At 41.6% G+C, this 18,312-nt stretch overlaps 3 protein-coding genes across 4 annotated transcripts in view; 1 reads left to right on the top strand and 2 right to left on the bottom strand.

The window, feature by feature from the left end:
- Positions 1–886: 886 nt before the first annotated feature.
- Positions 887–11,918, bottom strand: atp13a1 (ATPase 13A1). The gene is made up of 25 exons (XM_086086258.1): positions 11,401–11,918; positions 9,959–10,048; positions 9,592–9,855; positions 9,354–9,509; positions 9,211–9,280; positions 9,028–9,134; positions 8,050–8,179; positions 7,825–7,880; positions 7,629–7,755; positions 7,414–7,551; positions 7,224–7,344; positions 6,994–7,151; positions 6,594–6,769; positions 6,404–6,514; positions 6,193–6,318; positions 6,000–6,102; positions 3,367–3,560; positions 3,134–3,230; positions 2,875–3,059; positions 2,648–2,762; positions 2,375–2,571; positions 2,127–2,269; positions 1,941–2,052; positions 1,489–1,632; positions 887–1,408 (listed from the first exon to the last, which is right to left on the bottom strand). The coding sequence occupies exons 1-25, from the start codon at positions 11,752–11,754 to the stop codon at positions 1,298–1,300; spliced, it is 3,585 nt and encodes a 1,194-aa protein (XP_085942384.1). The 5' UTR covers positions 11,755–11,918; the 3' UTR covers positions 887–1,297.
- Positions 11,919–12,147: 229 nt separating this feature from the next.
- Positions 12,148–14,975, top strand: chchd5 (coiled-coil-helix-coiled-coil-helix domain containing 5). Of its 2 annotated transcripts, none has more exons than XM_086086291.1 (4): positions 12,148–12,333; positions 12,538–12,674; positions 12,764–12,915; positions 14,752–14,975. In XM_086086291.1, exons 2-4 carry the CDS (start codon positions 12,544–12,546, stop codon positions 14,778–14,780), a joined length of 312 nt encoding a protein of 103 aa, XP_085942417.1. In that variant the 5' UTR covers positions 12,148–12,333; positions 12,538–12,543; the 3' UTR covers positions 14,781–14,975. The 2 variants fall into 2 exon arrangements, with proteins under 2 accessions (XP_085942417.1, XP_085942408.1); XM_086086282.1 differs by having other exon boundaries at positions 12,170–12,333; positions 12,534–12,674.
- Positions 14,976–15,297: 322 nt separating this feature from the next.
- Positions 15,298–18,312, bottom strand: part of lmx1al (LIM homeobox transcription factor 1, alpha-like) — a 28,775-nt gene continuing 25,760 nt past the window's right edge. Inside the window, exon 9 of the mRNA XM_086086270.1 lies at positions 15,298–17,238. Coding sequence (XP_085942396.1) covers positions 17,081–17,238 — 158 coding nt within the window. The 3' untranslated portion in view covers positions 15,298–17,080. The remainder of the gene's footprint in view (positions 17,239–18,312) is intronic.

Below are 18,312 nucleotides of genomic sequence, written 5' to 3'. Positions count from 1 at the left end.
TTACTTTTGGATTACTCCAATATTGATTATACTCATGAAGACAAAATAAAAATAAATATCACCACAATATATATTCTATACAATGTGCCCCTGCTATTTGCAGGTGATAGGGACCCGGGCAGCCTACAAATAGCAAAAATCCTTGTGTAATTAAAAAGCATGTAGACTATAGATTGATTGATTGAAGGGCATTTGCTGTTTTTGAACTGTCACTGAAAGTAACCACACCTCACAGTTTAGACAGACAGACTGCAAAATGAACTTTTATCCCAGTCACAGGTTTAGCCGTGTATATAATGTGCATGATGTTTAAATAGTGAATTGGTGGGAGGAAGATTTGTTTGGAAGGAGTAACTCACATTATGGTTGTAGGCTAGCGGGCTAGCTAGCAAGAAGCTACAGCGTGTAGCATGCTGCTGGACTCTCAGCTCAAACTTTCGCTCCGATTAAGTTCGTTCGTCCCCACCTCCCTGACTAGTAGCAACGGTCCCACTCGCGCGGGCGTGCACAAGCCTCTGTGTCTCTCTTTCTCTGATCGTAGAAATCCCTCGAACTAATCCCCTTTTTTAGTAAATTAACCTGTAATCTGATTACATGTTTTTCCCTGTAACTAACGGAATAGTTATTTTATTTTGTAATCTGATTATTTAACGGCGGTACATGTATAAAACTCCCCAAGCCTGTATATATACATACATACAGGTCCATCCTCCTTTTTTTTTTGAGTAGTTGGAGAATCATTTTAGGAGAATTTTAGAAAACAAATCCCGGCTGTTACAGTCACATCAATATCGATAATATTCCTTTTAGTGATAAATAAAAAACGTCTGTCCCCAGAGATGATCAGACAAATGTGTGATTGAGAATAAACACTTGACAGACCTAATCGTTTGTAAGTCTTTTTATAAGTCTGTTATACATGTCTTCACTTTTTACAAAATCAAGAAGAGTAATCAAAAAAACAAACAAACAGCTTGTTAATTCTCTTGGAGAATGCCCCTCTTGTAGTCTGAGTGCGTCACTCTGCTGGCACAGTCCCGTACTCCTCTCAATACTGCTCTTCATGGCCTTGTGTGGTTGTGGGGATGAATGGAAGTAGTTCGGGGGGAAAGAGGAAAAAGAACAAAGCGTAGCTGATGAAAATACAATAATGAAATGGGGTTGGGAGGAGCCGACTGAAGGAGTGGAGTGTACAGCACTGCGCGCCATTGACCATCTCACTTCTTTTTCTTCCTTTTCAAAGGCTCCTCTCCCTTGAGAGGACGTAAGGGCCATGGGTGCTGATGGCAGGAAGAGTTCAAGAAGGTACCCTCAGAGTTCCTTTGCCAAGCAAGAACTGCAGTAAACGGTCCACAAATAGGGCGGCAAAAAAATCCACCACCAGAACCTGGGCGATGATCATTTTGAACTATGGAGAAAAACGGGAGACCATTATTACACAACTATACGATAACAACTCATGAAAAAGACTTGTCTGTGCCTGGTTACCTCAGTTGGAATATCAACGAGTGCAAACTGTTCATTGAACTCGGGTGAAGAACCAGAAAGAAGTCCCACTATTGCTAAGCCTGACAAAGCGATGCTCCAAAGTAGTGGTCTATTCTCACTGAGAGACTCCATGAAGGGGTGACCCTATGCAAGAGAATGAAAATGCATTCATCTTGTTATATGACCAAATATACAGAAAAAGCAACACATGGGATTCTCGGTTTATGATGGAGATTTGATTCTGTGTAGTCTTCTTAGCACTACACAGTGCTAAGTCATAATTTAAGCAAATATTCAAATGAAAAATTCTTTCAAGCGAATAAATATACAACAATCAACTTAAAAGCAGTATACTCCAATAACTCAAAGCACCACTGCATTCTTGCGGCACGCTAAAAATGTCAGGACGGTCAAAAACCGAGGAAGCCCTGTACATGTAATAAGGCAAATACCTTGTAGTTAATGGCAAATGTGGCCATCTGCATAGCCATGGACATGATATAGACAGTGCTGTTGATTAGACTGGGTTCAAACTCTTTGTACAGATCCACAAACCGATCTTCTCTGTAAAAAAAACAAATGGAGAAATGTGACATTTTACCAGGTTAAGGAGAAGCCACACAGTTCTTGCCTCTTACCTTGGCGGACTTCTGCTCTGCGCCTCTTTGTAAAGAAAGACCAGACTGCAGAAGTGGACCGCGAACTGCAGCAGCACCGTCATCACAGTATAAAGATTGAAGATGTTCGGTAAGGGCCGCTCCCGAGACAATGTTTTCAGTGGCTGAGTCAACAGGAGAGGACAATAAGAGGATATACACCATTACTCAGAAATGAAAAGAAGTGACAAACACCTAATGGGGGCCTATTTCTTAATACAAATTCTCACCTTTGAGCGAGAGATGAAAAGGAAGCATCCAGCCAACAGTAGACCCTGCAGGGTTGCCTGGAAATCGCTGAACTTCACCCCCTCCAGGTAGAGCACCGATTGGCTGTATGCGAGCACCAGGGCATTGAGGGCGAGGATCTTAAACATCTGTAGCGTCGTTACCAGAGTGCAACGGCCCTGCTTTATTACATGACAGACTGGACAGAGGCGGCAAAAGGAAGCCATTTTAGTTGAGGAAGCAAACCAACTCTCATTGTGATATTTGTTACTCACTGCACTGAATGGAGGAGAGTTTGGAGGTGAAGGGGGCGGCAATGGAGGCGTCGCCCAGTTTTACGATTTGTATCTGATCTTCTTCAAGTTCCCGCAAGACTTGACTTATCCTCTCCTATATAAGAAAAACACACTTATACTTTATTATCCAAAAACCAATAACAAAATGAAGCCACTCTTTGAGATGAAAAAAAAGGTATCCAAATGGTAATGAAGGTGAAGGACACCTTTTGTGCTGCGAGTTGTTCCTCTCTTTGGGCCATCATCCTCTGCCTGGCACCTCTGGAACTCGGCTTGCCTCCTGCATTGACAGGTATCGGAGGTCTAATTTCAGCGGGGGGCGCCTCCTTCTCTCTCCCTCGTTTCTTTTTTTCGGGCATGCGTTCAGGGGCGTTGGCTAATAGGGCTACACCTGTGTAAACATACCACAACAAACTTAGATGGCAGTCAAATGAAATATGGTGACATATTGTTGGACACTCTCACCTATGTGGGCATGTTTGAGAGCTCCGACATCATTTGTGCCGTCACCACACATCAGTGTTACATAACCCAGACCCTTGAGACTGGTGACTACAAATTCCTAGAACACCGCAGACATGCACATTGTCATTTTACTACATTCAATTGAATTTGATTGCTCTGTGCTCTATTCCAAGAAGTTGACGTCACTGATATACCTCATGAATCCCAACCTCATTTTGTGTCTTTGGCCTTACCTTCTGTTTGGGGCTGACTCGCGCAAACACTTGTATGTTAGGCAAAAGGGCGTGCAGTAGCCGGGGGTCACAGCACAGTCTGGCCAGCCCCTCCCCGGTTACACACAGGTCATACTGGTGCACAAAGGAAGAGACTGAGGGAGGCGGAAGGGGTACGTGCACAGTGCCGTCGATGGACTCCCACTGCCACCCGCCTGGGTACAAAACAGCACCATATAATACGGTATCACAGTACAAGAATGAATCTTCAAATATAAATGGCGCAGCAAGTTACAGAAAAAGATGGTATTATGGCCGATATTAAGACTGAGGACTTTGCCTCTCTCCCAGCAGGCATGCAGGTGGGGGCGTGGTTGAATGACTGCTTTGGCGCAATGTTGTGATTGTGATTCATTCGCTTGTTGGCAGTTAGAGTACCGACATGTTCACAGCAGCGTGTGCTTCTTCGTTCTGCCACAGTATAAACATTGTTCATAAACGTATATTATTTCAATTTGTTATACACAGGGTTCTTGCAGGAATAACCAAGTTAAATTTGAGACCTTTTTTAGACCAACTTCAAGTCATAACAAGCTGGTGCTTTCCAGCTTTCGTGTGTGACTCGAGGGTCTTCACGCCCAAAGTCCCCTTTATATATATTTTTTGCAACGAGCCGAGTGCCTATCACCTGCTACCACCTCCATACAGTAGGAAAAGCCAATTTTTTAACATTTACCCATTTTACAGAAAACATGTGACGACGTGCACATTCCCAATTTGGACTAACTGCATAAACTCGGCAGAAACAAAAACTTGAAAGATACGGTACGTGGACACACCGAGCCACCTAAGTATAATGCTACATTCACACCAAAAGAGAAGGGAGCGTTTCTCACTAGTTTTTCACTGCCGGAGTGTACACGGATGCTTCATTTGCGCACACCGGAGAGAGGGGCGTTTGCTTTGCTTCACTTATCGCACCCACTTCCACTACAACAAAACTCCGCTCAGGAAAATAAAAGTTTCAATATTGCGATCAAGTGTCCGACACTGTGCTATAATGCTTTAGCTAATGCAGGGTTCTACGTTAAGCCTTTTCGGGTGGTGGCCAATCCATGCCAGAACCAGCACTGGCCATGTATATCGCTAGCCTTGGGCCGATACCACACATCAGAATTTGGTAAATAAAAAAATAAAACAATCAATACTATTAATCGTCCCCACGTGTGTATTTTTATTTTAAAAATGATTCACCAATCTCGAGTGTTGAAAATCGCTTGCTTTTTTTGATTGAACAAACGTTCCGTTTTTGAGGATAACATCAACACAGCACATTACCAGAACTCGTCACGAGATGTTTGTTTGTTTCAAGAGATGAAGTAATTCACAATTAGTAAAACATAACTGTAAAACATATTATATATTAAAGTGTTGATTAAATTACATTTATTTATAAAATTTCTAAGGTCATTTGTATTTTTACCGGTGTTCAGACACCCTGTACAACAGACAATAAAATGAATTTAAAAAACTAAATACGTAAATAAAATACAATAAAAATATCTAGTGGCCATAAAAGTCACATTCAAAATATGTGGTTCTAAAAGTTCGGAGCAAATCCGCAAAGCACACGCATGCGGTGTAACCCCGGGGTAAAACTAGAGTAGCTCCCATTTAACCGGTTTCCACACAAATTGTAGTGTGTCCATCTGAACACTTGGTGGTACACTGGGTCGCACCCACATAACAACGTACTTCATAGACAGCTATCATGTGCTAATTTCGATTCAAAGTGGTTAATAAAATGAATTAAGACAAATACAAGACTAATTGCTGAGAATGCTGCACAGATCATCAAACTCAATGACCGCTACATGCACAGACAGCGAACCCCACCTAATTTAAAACTATTTGCGGCAATCAAAGGCTTTTATCTGCCGTGATCCGAATGCAACAAGCTAGATGCGATGCTAACCGCTACATCGACTACAATACAAACGCACCCCTTTGAATGCCCGCCTTCGCTTTTGGTTTGGTGTGGACGTTTTTCAGCAAGCAGACAGTAGAAACAACAACGCAACAGGCACAATTTTTTATTTCAGTCCTCGGAATGGACGTAGCGGATTTAAGAATTTAAGACTTGGGTAAAATAATTTTAGACCTGGGATGAAAATATGGGTGTTTTTTAAAAAAAACGACATTTAAGGCCTAAAATTTACATTTCAGAATTTTAGACTTTTTTTAGACCCTATGGGAACCCTTTATAATATTTCCATTACATTTGTTTAGCAGCAGTGCCCCCCCCCATCAACAAATACCACCAACCGCCTAGCAGAGTTTGCATGGCATTAAACGAGAATAGTAATCGCTCCTCAGCACGCACAAAAAGTGTTACATTGGAGTTCAACATATGCCATGTTCAATAAAAGTTTGTGCTTCTAAACAATATTTGATAAAATAAAACAAATTCCCATCAAAATTCTAACACCTAATACTGTAGTATTATCACGTATCATACTCTGTATGATCTAGTATTCAAATAAGTGTACTTGTTTTCAAAATATCAGAAATGCCCCTTAGTATAAACAATAACCACAATCATTGTTGGTTGGAGTTTTTCAATTGTGCAGGTGTACCCAATGTTGTGGTCCTACCGTGAGCCGATTGCAATATAAGTGTTTGCTCCTTTTGGAGGAAGTGAAGTTCTCTGGCCACATGGCACGCCGTTAAGGGGTTGTCCCCTGTGATCATCACCACCTGAAAGTGTAAGAATAAGAATCATTGGTATTGTAACAAAAGTAGTGAGGAGGAAATTGCTTAAATTTTGCGCTGCTTTGAATTAGTTACATGATGAGATGCTTCTTGGATTTCTCTGATGACCGCCTTGCTGTCACTCTTAAGGGGGCAGGACACGACCATGAAGCCGGCAAAGTTCAAATTACACTCCAGGGACTGGCGGTTCATCTCCCGAACCTACAAAACACAAAGATCCAAACAAGTTGAAACAAAATAATACTACTAACTCTGCACTTTTTTAGAGTACAGAGACAAAACAAACCTGTTGATGATTTAGATGTCCCATCTCTTTGTAACCCAAAGCAAGCACCCGTGCTCCTTGCCGGGAGATTTCCATGTGCACTTTATCATAACTCTCAGGACGTTCTGAAAACTACAACCACAGTCCCATTATGAGAACAAATCCCTTTTAAACAATTTGGCTACAAATTTGAGACAGTGTTCATATGTACCATCGCTTTGAGTGTCTCTGGGGCACCTTTAACAGTGGATATGTAGGACAGTTCAGTGGATCCCAGCTTCTCGTACGAGGCCAGAACTGACATCCTCTTGAGAGCGCTGGCAAAGTGGAAGCGCTGATGGATCTTGAGGCCCTGCGTCTTGATGCTACGTGGGAAGACCTTCTCATCTGGTTGGACAGACAAGAATAAGCCAGGCACATCTTAAGTATAATGTCTTAGGCCACTAAGGAACACATTTTGCTGGCGAACTGGCATTGCAATAAAGAATGGACTATAAATAAAGAATAGGTTATTGTAACGATTTAATATTTGAATTCACAACAGGAAACAAAACCGCACAACCTTATCCATTACGCCGCATAGCCACCTGCTTTCCTTGGGAACACTTTACCTTTAGTTAGGGTCCAATCCGCAGCTGTCAACATGGCCTTCTCCAATGGATCTCCAACCAGCTGTCCATCATCCAGAGTGACCAGCGAGTGGCAGGTTGCCACGACCCGATGAGTCTCGACTGGGATATCCGATACGGGCATCACCTCTTTTCCCCCTCTACTCATTAACATACATATAGATTGATATGGATCAAATAATACAACACCGGGGGTCATAAAACCCATTTACCTGAGGCCCGCTACTCCTCGCACCACCAGACTATCGCTAGTGAGTGTTCCCGTTTTGTCAAAACAGCAGACTTCCACTTTCCCCGCGAACGGAATCCTGAAGGGCTCGGTACAGAATACATCTAAGCGGAAGCAAAGACGGCAATGAACCACTGCAGATAAGGACCATAAATGCAACTATGCAAGCTTACATAGTTTGGCCAAAGCAATGAGTGATGTGTTAACAGCCAGAGAAAGCTCAATGGGGAGTTCCGGGGGGACCACTGAGGTGAGGATTAAGGTGCACTCCAGAAAGAGCTTGTAGCGGTTCCTGCTGAGGTCCTTGGTCCCTGAAGTAGGACAGGTAACACTTTAGATACTACGTATGCCCATTTGACAGACTAAATCATCGTTCTGCAAAGCTCACCTTCCACCCACACGTAGGCAGCGGCTGCAATGGCGAACACCAGGAGGAAGAGGATGAAGATAAATGTCTCCAGGTTGTTTGCCGTGACTCTCTTCACACCAAAGAGGATGGTGCGCAGAAGTTTACCCTGCACGCAAGCACGTTTCCAGATTCAATCGACCACTGACGATAACTGACTCATGAAGAAGAAACGCACCTGAGAGGTGTAGAATCCTGTTCGCAGTACATAGGCCACACAGCCATTGTCGACAGCTGCAAATGCAGATGAAAAGTTACATAAAGAGAAACAAAGACGTCAGTTAGGTTTTGGTGTCATCTGGAATATGTCAGCAGCATATGCACTACCCATTTACACCAAAGCCTTTTAACTTGAATGTTCACTACAGGTTTTTTTCTCCCAGTGCAAAACTTATTGTCTTACGTTTGAGTCCGGCACTGGCCTTTAAAGGGGGGCTATGCTGAACCACTTTGGTCCCCCCAGAGATGATGTGGAGCCGCGAGTCTGTTTGAAGGTCAATGATTTGACTGGGGTCCAAGTCCTCCACTGGCTCCTGAACAATGCCCCAAAATGTCAGCAGTTATTGAAATATCAACCCAATAAACACCTTATTATAAAGCCAGTCAAGACATTTGCATTCTGCACAGCCCAAATGCATAATAGAACAGATTTCCCCATCATTCTGACATTATTTTTCTTTCCATTGTGGCCTATTCTTACCTTATAATAGATTTTGAACTGTGTTCAACATTTTTACAACAAAGCAAAAACAACACAGTAAACATTGCACCAAAAGAAGCCCGCAGGAGCGTGTCAAGTCAAAATGTTGTAAACATTCTCATCAATTTTATGATAGCCGCCTTCTTTTATAATTCAGCTATACAGTGGAACCTCAGTTTTTGTGATTAATTACTTCCAAGAAGTATGATTAAGGCCGTAATATACAAAAACTGAAGCAATATTTCCCAAAGGTAATCATGTCAATTCAATTAATTTGTTCCAGATACCTAAAAAACAACAAATACCGTTCATAGAGATTAATGAGTTTAAGATACAGAATGTGAAATAAATAAAAATAACTCATTCAATCAAAAAATGAGCTTCAAACATTACTTGTAGCATTATCGCGACGATGACAATGGCGTATGCAAGACTGCAGAGAAAAGGGATTTTAGCGTTTAGAAGAGAAATCCAGCATTTTGGTACCGTGCTATGAGCGCTTTCTCAAATGTTTGTTTTTTTCCTCATCATTTTTTTTTTTTTTTTTAATCAACAGACATGCACTAAGAACTTTCTTTTGGCCACACAGTGGCAACGTTTTTACTTCTTGTACCTGGATTTGCCACCTCTACACCCTCACTGCCTCTAGAAAATATCTGGCTGGATAAGTGTGTCCCTTACCTTCATCTGAGGTACAGACTCTCCAGTCAACATGGCCTCATCCACGATGCAGCGACCGCGCAGTAGAAGCACATCACACGGCACCAGGTTGTCCTGAGGAGAACGCCCTGGAAACCAGTCCAATACACACTAACTGTCCACTCACTCATTTTGAGAGAAGCGGCAAAATGTCAAGACGCTTACCGATGGAGACAAGGTCACCTGGGACGAGCTCGTCACTCGAGATGGGCCTCCACTTACGATTCCTATAAACCTGCCAGGAGTAGCCCACGTTAAACTAGGACGCTTTGCCGACACGAGGGTTGTAGCTTGGATGGAAACCCAACCTGGATCATGTAAGGCTTGTTCCCCATGCGCCGGATCTCGGACATGTTCCTCATTTGCTGCTGAACCAGGGAGGCTTCGAACGCCACCAGCATGAAAAGCGTGAATACACTGTAGTACCAGTACTCGTCCAGACACCACAGCCCCACACAGAACACCTGAGGGATGAGAAACATGCAGTGCTGTTTTAAAGTAAACGTGAAAATTGATCATTCTAAGAGAAGGAACATTCGCCCAAACCTGGAAGACAAAAAAGGGGGCTGTAGCCCTCTCCCGAAATAGCTCCAAGAAATCGGGAACTATCATTTCGGCATTATTTGTGCCGTAGCGCTTTTCCGCCGCTCTGAGGTCGGCTTCCTCCTGGTAGCCGCGCCACAATTGGAAGTAGCCCATTGGGTGGTCGATGGGGAATGCGATGGGAAAGAAGCATTTCTTTTCTTTGTGGTCGAAAGTGTAGCGGATTTTCTGAAACTCAAATGACAGAACGTTGTCTCCATTTTCCTCCTGTGGAAGAGTGAAAATAGCTTAAGTATCTGTAGCTTTTTATCCATGTAAATGTAACACAGTGAAAAATGAGGTGCTAACTGGAGTCCTGGTCCGAACTCACCTGGTCCCTTTGTAGTGCCACAAGTTCAGCAGAACCGTTATTGGGGGTGGGTACAACCTTTGCCAGTGTAGCCTTATTTGGGTCCAATTCCTGATGGTCAACAGGTGACAAATTCTCACAGGTGTAAGACATGATCCGAAGTAGTGCTGTCACTATTAAATATTTTTTGAATTGATTAATCTATCAATTATTCAATTGATTAATCAACTAATCTGATTCATTTAAATTTTGCATTAAATTGTATAATTTTTTTTGTGTGTTTATTTCAGAATTCATATTTGTTAAAGTAGTTTAAAAAAGGTGGGGCTGGGGGGGGGGGGTTGTGTTGTACTAGGTTAGCGGTTCGGTCATTGTTTTCCAAAGTCTTCTTTCATGAAGGACTACAGAAATCAGTGAACAATTACTGTTGATATGCTGAAATCAGAGGATTTGGACAATTTTAAATAAAAAAATGTCTCCGAACGATTACTCGATTATCGAAATAAATGTCGACTGATTTGATAATCGATTACTTGTCGATTAATCTATTAATTTTGAGGGCTCTAATCTGGAGCAAAACACTGGTGTGACATGGGGTTCATTATTTCTAAAGATTTGACATTGTACTTAGTAATGACAGCAAATGGGTTCCAATCCAACATCTGCCATTTTGCAATTTCTAGCATATTTGTGCCTTTAGAACATGTCAACATCAAGGCCAAAGGCCAAAACTGCTATGTAAACATTTTTTAACCAAACCCCTTTTTAATACAAATCTAATAGCATTTATAGAGGGGTTGCCACCATTTTACTACTTTACATGATCTCTGATGTTTTTTTCTTGTAGTTGTTGAAAGATGGTTCCTTTGAGTTGGCAGCCTGTCAAAACAGGTCTACTAATTTTCAGATTGATTGCTAACTTTGTTATAGCTACAGTAGTTATTAAAGCCTATATTAATAAAGTTGAGTTAAAAAAAATGTAATGAATGGGCAATTGTGTACTGTTGTTTATACGTAGCAATATGATGAGGTAAATATACAGTTTTAGAACGGCCATCCGAGGGAAACTTCTTGTCATTTTGGAGAATTTTTGCACCCCTAACAATAGAACTTTACTTGTGGAATCGAACTGACTCCTTATATGAGAAAGGAATCTAGTTTTGAAGCATATGCAAAGCGTTTCAGGAGAGATATGAACTTTAGCGAGTGAGCATAGTATTGTTGGGCAGAACTGTAAGACTGTTTGACCAAATGATCTTATAATAATGTAATTTCGGTTTTAAAAAATGAGCCAAACCAATTGTGAAAACTGTAATGTACAATAGTAAATTAGAGGTAGAAGGGGACTTCTGTTTTATCCTTGTTTATTGATGCTGCTGCGCTGTGATCTCCATGAAGATGACAGTGTTAAATTGGATAGAATGTCGTCATTTTAGTGATTTTGTTTGTTTGTTTCTTTTTACCTTGGAACAAGTAAGCCAACAGTGGGCGTGCACGGACCAATAACCAGACAGCGCCGTGAGGATGTGCACGATCCCGATAGCAGCGAGAGCCAGCAGGCCTGCCTCCGGATACTCCGAGGCTCCATACACCCCCAGCCACACGTAGAGCCAGGACGGGTAGAGGACCGTCAGGAAAGGGAGGACGGTGCCGTGAAAGAGCCGCGGCCTTCGCCTATACAGTGTCACTGAGCTCACCAGCTCGTCGCCGGTGCCATTGTCATACTGATTGTGCCTTACAGAAGGGGCCATTCGTAGCTCGCCCGGTCCTGCGACGCCGTCCACGGTCATTTCGTCCTCTTTTTTGGCGTCGTTCATGGTACTCTGCTCACCCCCTAGGGCCCTCTGTTATCCACCGCCGCCCCGTCGTGTTGATGCCGGTAAAAACGCAATTTTCCACGCGGAACGTTCCTCAGTCCTACCTACAAGCGCCTAGTCCCTTTCTGTGGTCCCTCTTCACCAACCGTCGCTTCCGCATACGTCACCGCGTACGACGCGTACACGTGCCTAGGTGGCGGAATCGCGGAAAGCAAACAGTTATGACCTTTCCTACAGGCGAACTTTACTTATTAAGCTATTTTCACATATATAAAACCTTTTCATGACACAAAAGACATGTTGGGTTTCGATGCAAATGTAAAATTATGGCGCTGTTTCTTTAACTTAACTTACGTCATCGCCGGACCTGGGAACTCGTTGTACGATTGTCATCAAAATTAACCAGTAGGATTTGAGATGGTGTTCTCATACTGGGTTTTCATCCAATCAGAGGCAATATTTCCCGGTTTCCATCCAATGGAACTCTAAGTAGGCGTGTCCACACACCATCTACATGGCGCCACATGTAACCTTGAATGATCAGCTTCATCGCTTCTGACGAGTACAAAATAACAAAATGTAAGAACTTTTATTGCTACTATGTACATCCGATTGTGCTTTAGCGATAGACATAGGTCTGTAGATAGCAAACACATTTACTGTAATGCTGCGTGCCTGCTGAGCAATAGCACTGTCTGTAAGAGATGTGGGGTTTTTTTATGTTGCAAATGCAAACCATTCCAAAAATTTACAACAGTACGGCATGTGTTTCCTCCCAGGCAGGCGGCTATGGATATCACTGCAAAGTATTGTCATAAGGAGATGGACGCCTATGGGTCATGTGTGGCCACCAACCCATCAATGTGGCAGGAGAAGTGTCATGAACTCAAGATGAAGGTTGCACAGTGCACCTCATCACAGTAAGGCGTGTGTACTGAACCCATATCACTCCCAAACCACACACTTGTTTGGTCTACTCTACACTAACTCCTGCATTTTGTGGCGCTAGCCCAGTGATCCAGAAGATCAGACAAGACTGTTCCAAGCAGTTCGTGGAGTTCGAGAAGTGTCTGAGGGGAAACCAGGACACACCTTCCTCCTGTTCAGCCCACGTGGCTCGCTTTCTAGGCTGTGCTGAGACGGTGGATCTCAGTGGAATGGGTAAGTCAGTGAAAAACATAAAGAAATAATAACGGTAAGCAGTTAAATGATATGATAGGGCCAGTGGTGGGTAAAACAGCTCCGAAACTGTACTCAAGAGTACTGTTACTTAAGAATAATGTGACTCAATTTCAAGTAAAAAGTAGACCTCCAAATATTTATTGTGGAAGAGTACTAAAGTACGCAGTGACAAAACTACAAAAGTGGATTCAAAAACTGTTATCAGGAAGCCTAAAAAACCTATGTTGTATTAAACTCTTACAAGTACAATTTAGTTTAAAAAAAAAAGTTAATTTGAGAAGAGGAAACCGAGTAAGTTTACATCCTATTGTATTTTAGTGATAGAGATGAATATATCGATACAAACACATTTACTGTAATGTTACCCACCTCTGGATAGGAAATTTTAAAGCTTTTAAAAAAGCAAAACTGTCATTTGCACTCAATTTTTCATGAAACCTGTGTGGTTTAGTAGTGTTGTGTATCCCAACCTTTATTAGGCCAAGGGACCCATTTTACATTGCAAAAATCTCACAGCACACAACTAAACAAATATTTCCCAAAACTTTTGAACAACAAAAAAAAAGAAGAAGATGATCTTGTCCCAATTTACTCTCAGATGTACTTGGTAGTGAATCACCGGTGTAGTGCACTACTTGTGTGCAACAAGCAGAGGCGCTGTTGATTCACTCTCATTCAGTCAAAAGAAGAACATGCCAACTCTGGAAAAATGTATTCACCTAAGACTTAGTCTGGGAGTGAATAATATAAAACTAATTTGTGTAAATGAAGATGTAGTTAAATGCCCATTCTAAGACTACTATGACTACACAGGGTGCTTCTTCGGAAAGTCAAATCTCTTAACCTTTTATACCACCTTTCCTTAACCTTAAAAACGGATTGGTCAAATTAACCCCCCAAAAAAAGGTTACATTTGACCAATCTAGCTGGTAGTTATGTGTCCGACAGACCAACCGCTTAATGGTAGGTGTTTTCAAACAATATATATTGGTGATTGGGCCAACCGATACAAATTGGTCATTCTGACCAAGATATTGGTAAATCTGTGTTAGAGGCTGACATTTTTTGGGGGGGAATCCCGCGGGTCACGGGATTCCCGAAAAAAAGTCACACCCACCAAAGTGGGACGAAATTTGTTCTCTGCATTTGACCCATCCCGAGGGATGCGGTGAGCAGCAGCAGGGGCCGCGCTCAGGAATCCAATGAATATATAAATTATATATATATATAATAATTAATAAATACATTTAGAATACAATAAATTGATAAAATAAATATATTTCCAATTGATCTATCTAGACTTATGTTCTACTGTAACCAATTTCATTGGCTGTTTGGCTTACCAAAATTGGTATGCCCGTAACCACCCGGAATGGTCAATGTCTGACCAATCTATCGGTTAATCAAGCCAATATGAGCTTAACCTACTAGATTGGCAGTTTTAACCAATCCATTTTTAGAGTGAAGGACAGCACTGTTTAAAAAATAAAATAAAATTCCTAACTGACGTCATCATGCGACAGCATGTAATGTCGAACTACGTCACGGGTGTAATACTACTAGTTTTTTGTGAAGAAGGATAACAAAAACTCCTTCAACCCATTCATGCTTGTCGTATTTATTTAATTCAGGTCTTGCAAGGTCTTGGGTCCTCAGTTTAGGACACATGAAAAATAGGTAGTACGGCAGCAACTGGCAAGTTTTTTTTACGCCGTGCATAAACTCGCAAAATGAAGACCCTTTTACTACTATAGGACTCATTGTATATTACTGCATGACTAATTATTATATTTGTGTGTTCCTTTTTTTTCTCAGAGACAATTCCGGTACCTGTGCCCTCGTAGCATTCAACCATCTATTTGATCACTTTCCCAAAAGAAAAAATCCCATAATTTTGTTTTCTTTCAACTTTACATACTGTGATCCCCCCCCCCCCCTTTTCAAATCAAGTGCTACTTGTACCAACTGCGAGGCTGTGTAGACTTAAATAAACGTGACACATTCTTTATTCTATTAAAACTAAGTTATGTCTTACTCAACCAGTGGGGGTTTCCTTCTTTTGTTTTCAGCTCCATATATCTGCACCGCCTCATCATCTACGGTGCTGAGTCAGAGTCAAATATTAAACCAGAATGTTGCACTCCCACACAAAATCTCCCGACGAAGAAATAGGGAGTTTGGGAAGAAAAGAGCAGGAGGAGGCCGTCTCAGAGAGGGGAGGTTGTTGAGTTATTATCTCTGTGACCGCCCAAGAGAACAAACCTTTTCTTCTTGAATTATTACAATTTAGTAGCAAAAAGCACACGAGGTGATCCAAGTATTATTGAAATGCAAAACAAACAAGACAAGCACGCGATAGGATAAAATTGCAGACTGTATTAAATATACAGCAACGTTATACATTCAAAGCACATCACCTTGGTAGCCACTGAACATAAGATTGCAACTCAGCTAACACGGCACAAATAAGTTACCCTCACAAAATATCACTGTAGAAATGCGCACGTGTCAAACTTGATGTGAGGAAGAGCCTTCTTAGGAGCCATAGCAGCGAAAAGCATCGCCAGTCCTATTTTTATGCTTTTGAGATTGCACTGCTTTCTTAGCCTGGTGCTGCTTTACTGTTTGTCTGGAGGCTATGCGTTGTTATATGACAAATAATCATGCTGCGGTTTAAGTAGGGTGATGTTCATCACAGAAGAAGGTACAAAATGTCGACCCGTCTAATTTGTGATGAAATAAATATGTATGGAAAGAAAATACTGTACTACAATTATATACATCAACACAGTCACACATTTACATTTGGAACTCATTGTTTTTCTACCCAGTGTGTATGATTAAATTATAAAATAGTTAATAGGCTCTTGTGCAACCCTGTCTCCGAATAAGGCTCCATAAAAGTAACCCTGTCATGGTGTCTCAATGCAAAAAATAAATAAAAAAATAAGCAGCCTTTTTTTTTTTTGGTCTGTAATAAGCCAGTCATGCAAACAAATCAAGACAGTGGAACCTCCAAAGTGGAAGACAAGGTGTTTTGAACACATTTCGTCATTGGAAAAAATGGAAAGGAAATAACCTGCTTTCATACTTCCTCCTCGTCTCATCTCATCAGCAAATGGGCATCGGCAGTCACGGTTTGACGGACCTTCCATGAGTATTGACTCGGATTTGTCAAAAAGTACCACGTTTAATCGGGTGAGTTGGTCCAGCCAAGACGGCTTTAACGTGGTTCGCTCCTCGCCTGCGAATACGGCTACAAGCAGTAGCTGTCATGGCGTCTCCACAAATGCATTCCGGGAGCTATTTACAAGCGGTGAATTCCAAATTGTGCTGCTTTTGGAGGTTCCATTGTCATTTTTGAAATGATAGTTCCACATGGAGGGTTGCCTCAAAATATCACTTCTTTACATACATAATCGGTTACATATGAATTCTATCCAGCGTAATATCCTGAGTTAGGTCTCAGGTAAAACGTACACCCACTAACCTGAGCGCAAAACTGTGGGTACTCCAGTTATTATACAGTATTGTATCGGCTGCATTAATAATCACAATGTTTTTCCCGTGAGTTTTTAGTGTATGCATTTTGACAGGTGAATTCCCTTCGAACATAACATTTTGTCATGTGGTGTACCGTGGATATTAAGTCGACACATCCCTATTCAAATGCCAGGTTTTTTTTGTGATAACAAAAAATAGACCAAGATGAATCATTAAAATAAAATAAAAAAACACAATTAATTTGGCATATAATGTCACAACTCAATTGAAAAACGTGCATATTTTTTAGAGTGGGAGTAAAAATAAACAAAAACCTGGCATTTTGAATTGAGTTTTGTAGACTTTCTATATCCACTATACATGGTATGTTTGGCATGTGTTTTGTTTGTCTTTTGTTTAAAAGTGCTGCTTCATTAAACACGACATAAATAGCACAAAAGAGATGCTTCTGCACATAACGAGAAATCATTTTCCATCGAGAGAGGATTGACTTTGTTTGGCGGTGTGTGTTTGGATGTGTTATTTTCCCCTTCTTCATTTATAGCGGAGGCATTTTTGACGGACAAACTCCGTATTAGCTGCGTCTCTTGAGGTGAGCGGTGGAAGAGGAAGCGGGAGGAAGGGCGAGGGTTTCTCAGGGTCACGAGGTGAAATAGGAGTTTTGCATGGAGTAGAGGCGGTCGATGGGGTTCCCCAATCGCGCAGCCAGAAGGCCGCCCTCGCCGGCTGCGAGGAGGCAGTCGCCGAGGTGGCCCAGACTGCCGTCACTGTCCAGGTCGTGGAACACCGTCTCGGATTCTATAAAGAGGAATGTACACAGCAAAATGGCCAGTGTTAAATTAACACTGAGGGTGGTAAATCTAACACTAGAAATGTGTTTATATGCGTCCACACCAATGAGGGTAAATCTTTCCAAAGTATTACTTCTTTCACACTTAACCAGTGTTACGCCAACACTGTTACGGTGTTAAAAAATCTGTTGAAAGCACTGTTGAAAATACTCTACACTAGTGTCAGTGTTAAACATTTAATTCTGCCAAACTACACTTAACTCTGGTAAATGGTACTTTATTTATATAAGCGTTTTTCCTCCTTACAAGGCCCTCAAAACACTTTACATTTTGACTACCGGTACTGATGATACGGCATCAGAAGTAACTGGGGGTTCAGTATCTTGCTCAAGGATACTTAGTCACAGTCACTTAGACATAGTCACACTGACCTGGGATCAAACCCACTTTCTCAGGGTTGCGAGACGACCACTGAGCCACGTCACTCCAACAACAACAACTGGATGTATCGCTTTTGAAATGTCACCAGCGCGCCGGAAGATTGGAAAGTTTCTCCTTCACCGGAAATGAGGGTGTGGTCAATTTAACACTCAATGTAGTGCTATTCAGGTAACACCCAACATCCACCCCAGCACTCGAGGAGTAAAGGATTCACACATTAAGCATGGAAGAATATTATATCAATGGAACATTAAGCCTTAATATTTGATCTCAGTGCTGTTCAAACATGAAACAGACTGCAACCTGTTTGGTAAATGCAGTGGCTCAGCTATAAGCCTGAATTTTCAGATAAATAAATACATTTTCATAATCTTACAGTGTACATGTACAAGTTTACTGATTAGTATTTTCTAAATTTGAGTAAAAAAAAAAAATCCCAATAATCTATTTATAGATTTGTATCAGGATTAATCGGTATCAAATCGAATCGTGACCTATGAATCGTGATATGAATCGAATCGCAAGGTACTAGGCAATTCACACCCCTACTGCTTACTGTATATTAGATCGAACACTGGAAATTTAACACTGACCGATTTGCTGTGTACGCCCCCCCCAAAAAACTTTATTCAACAATCTT

Source organism: Leptonotus elevatus, chromosome 1 (genome assembly GCF_054856555.1).
Source record: "Leptonotus elevatus isolate MCC_2025b chromosome 1, RoL_Lele_1.0, whole genome shotgun sequence".
NCBI classification, from domain to species: Eukaryota; Metazoa; Chordata; class Actinopteri; order Syngnathiformes; family Syngnathidae; genus Leptonotus; species Leptonotus elevatus.
This window is presented reverse-complemented; position numbering and strand designations above follow the sequence as displayed.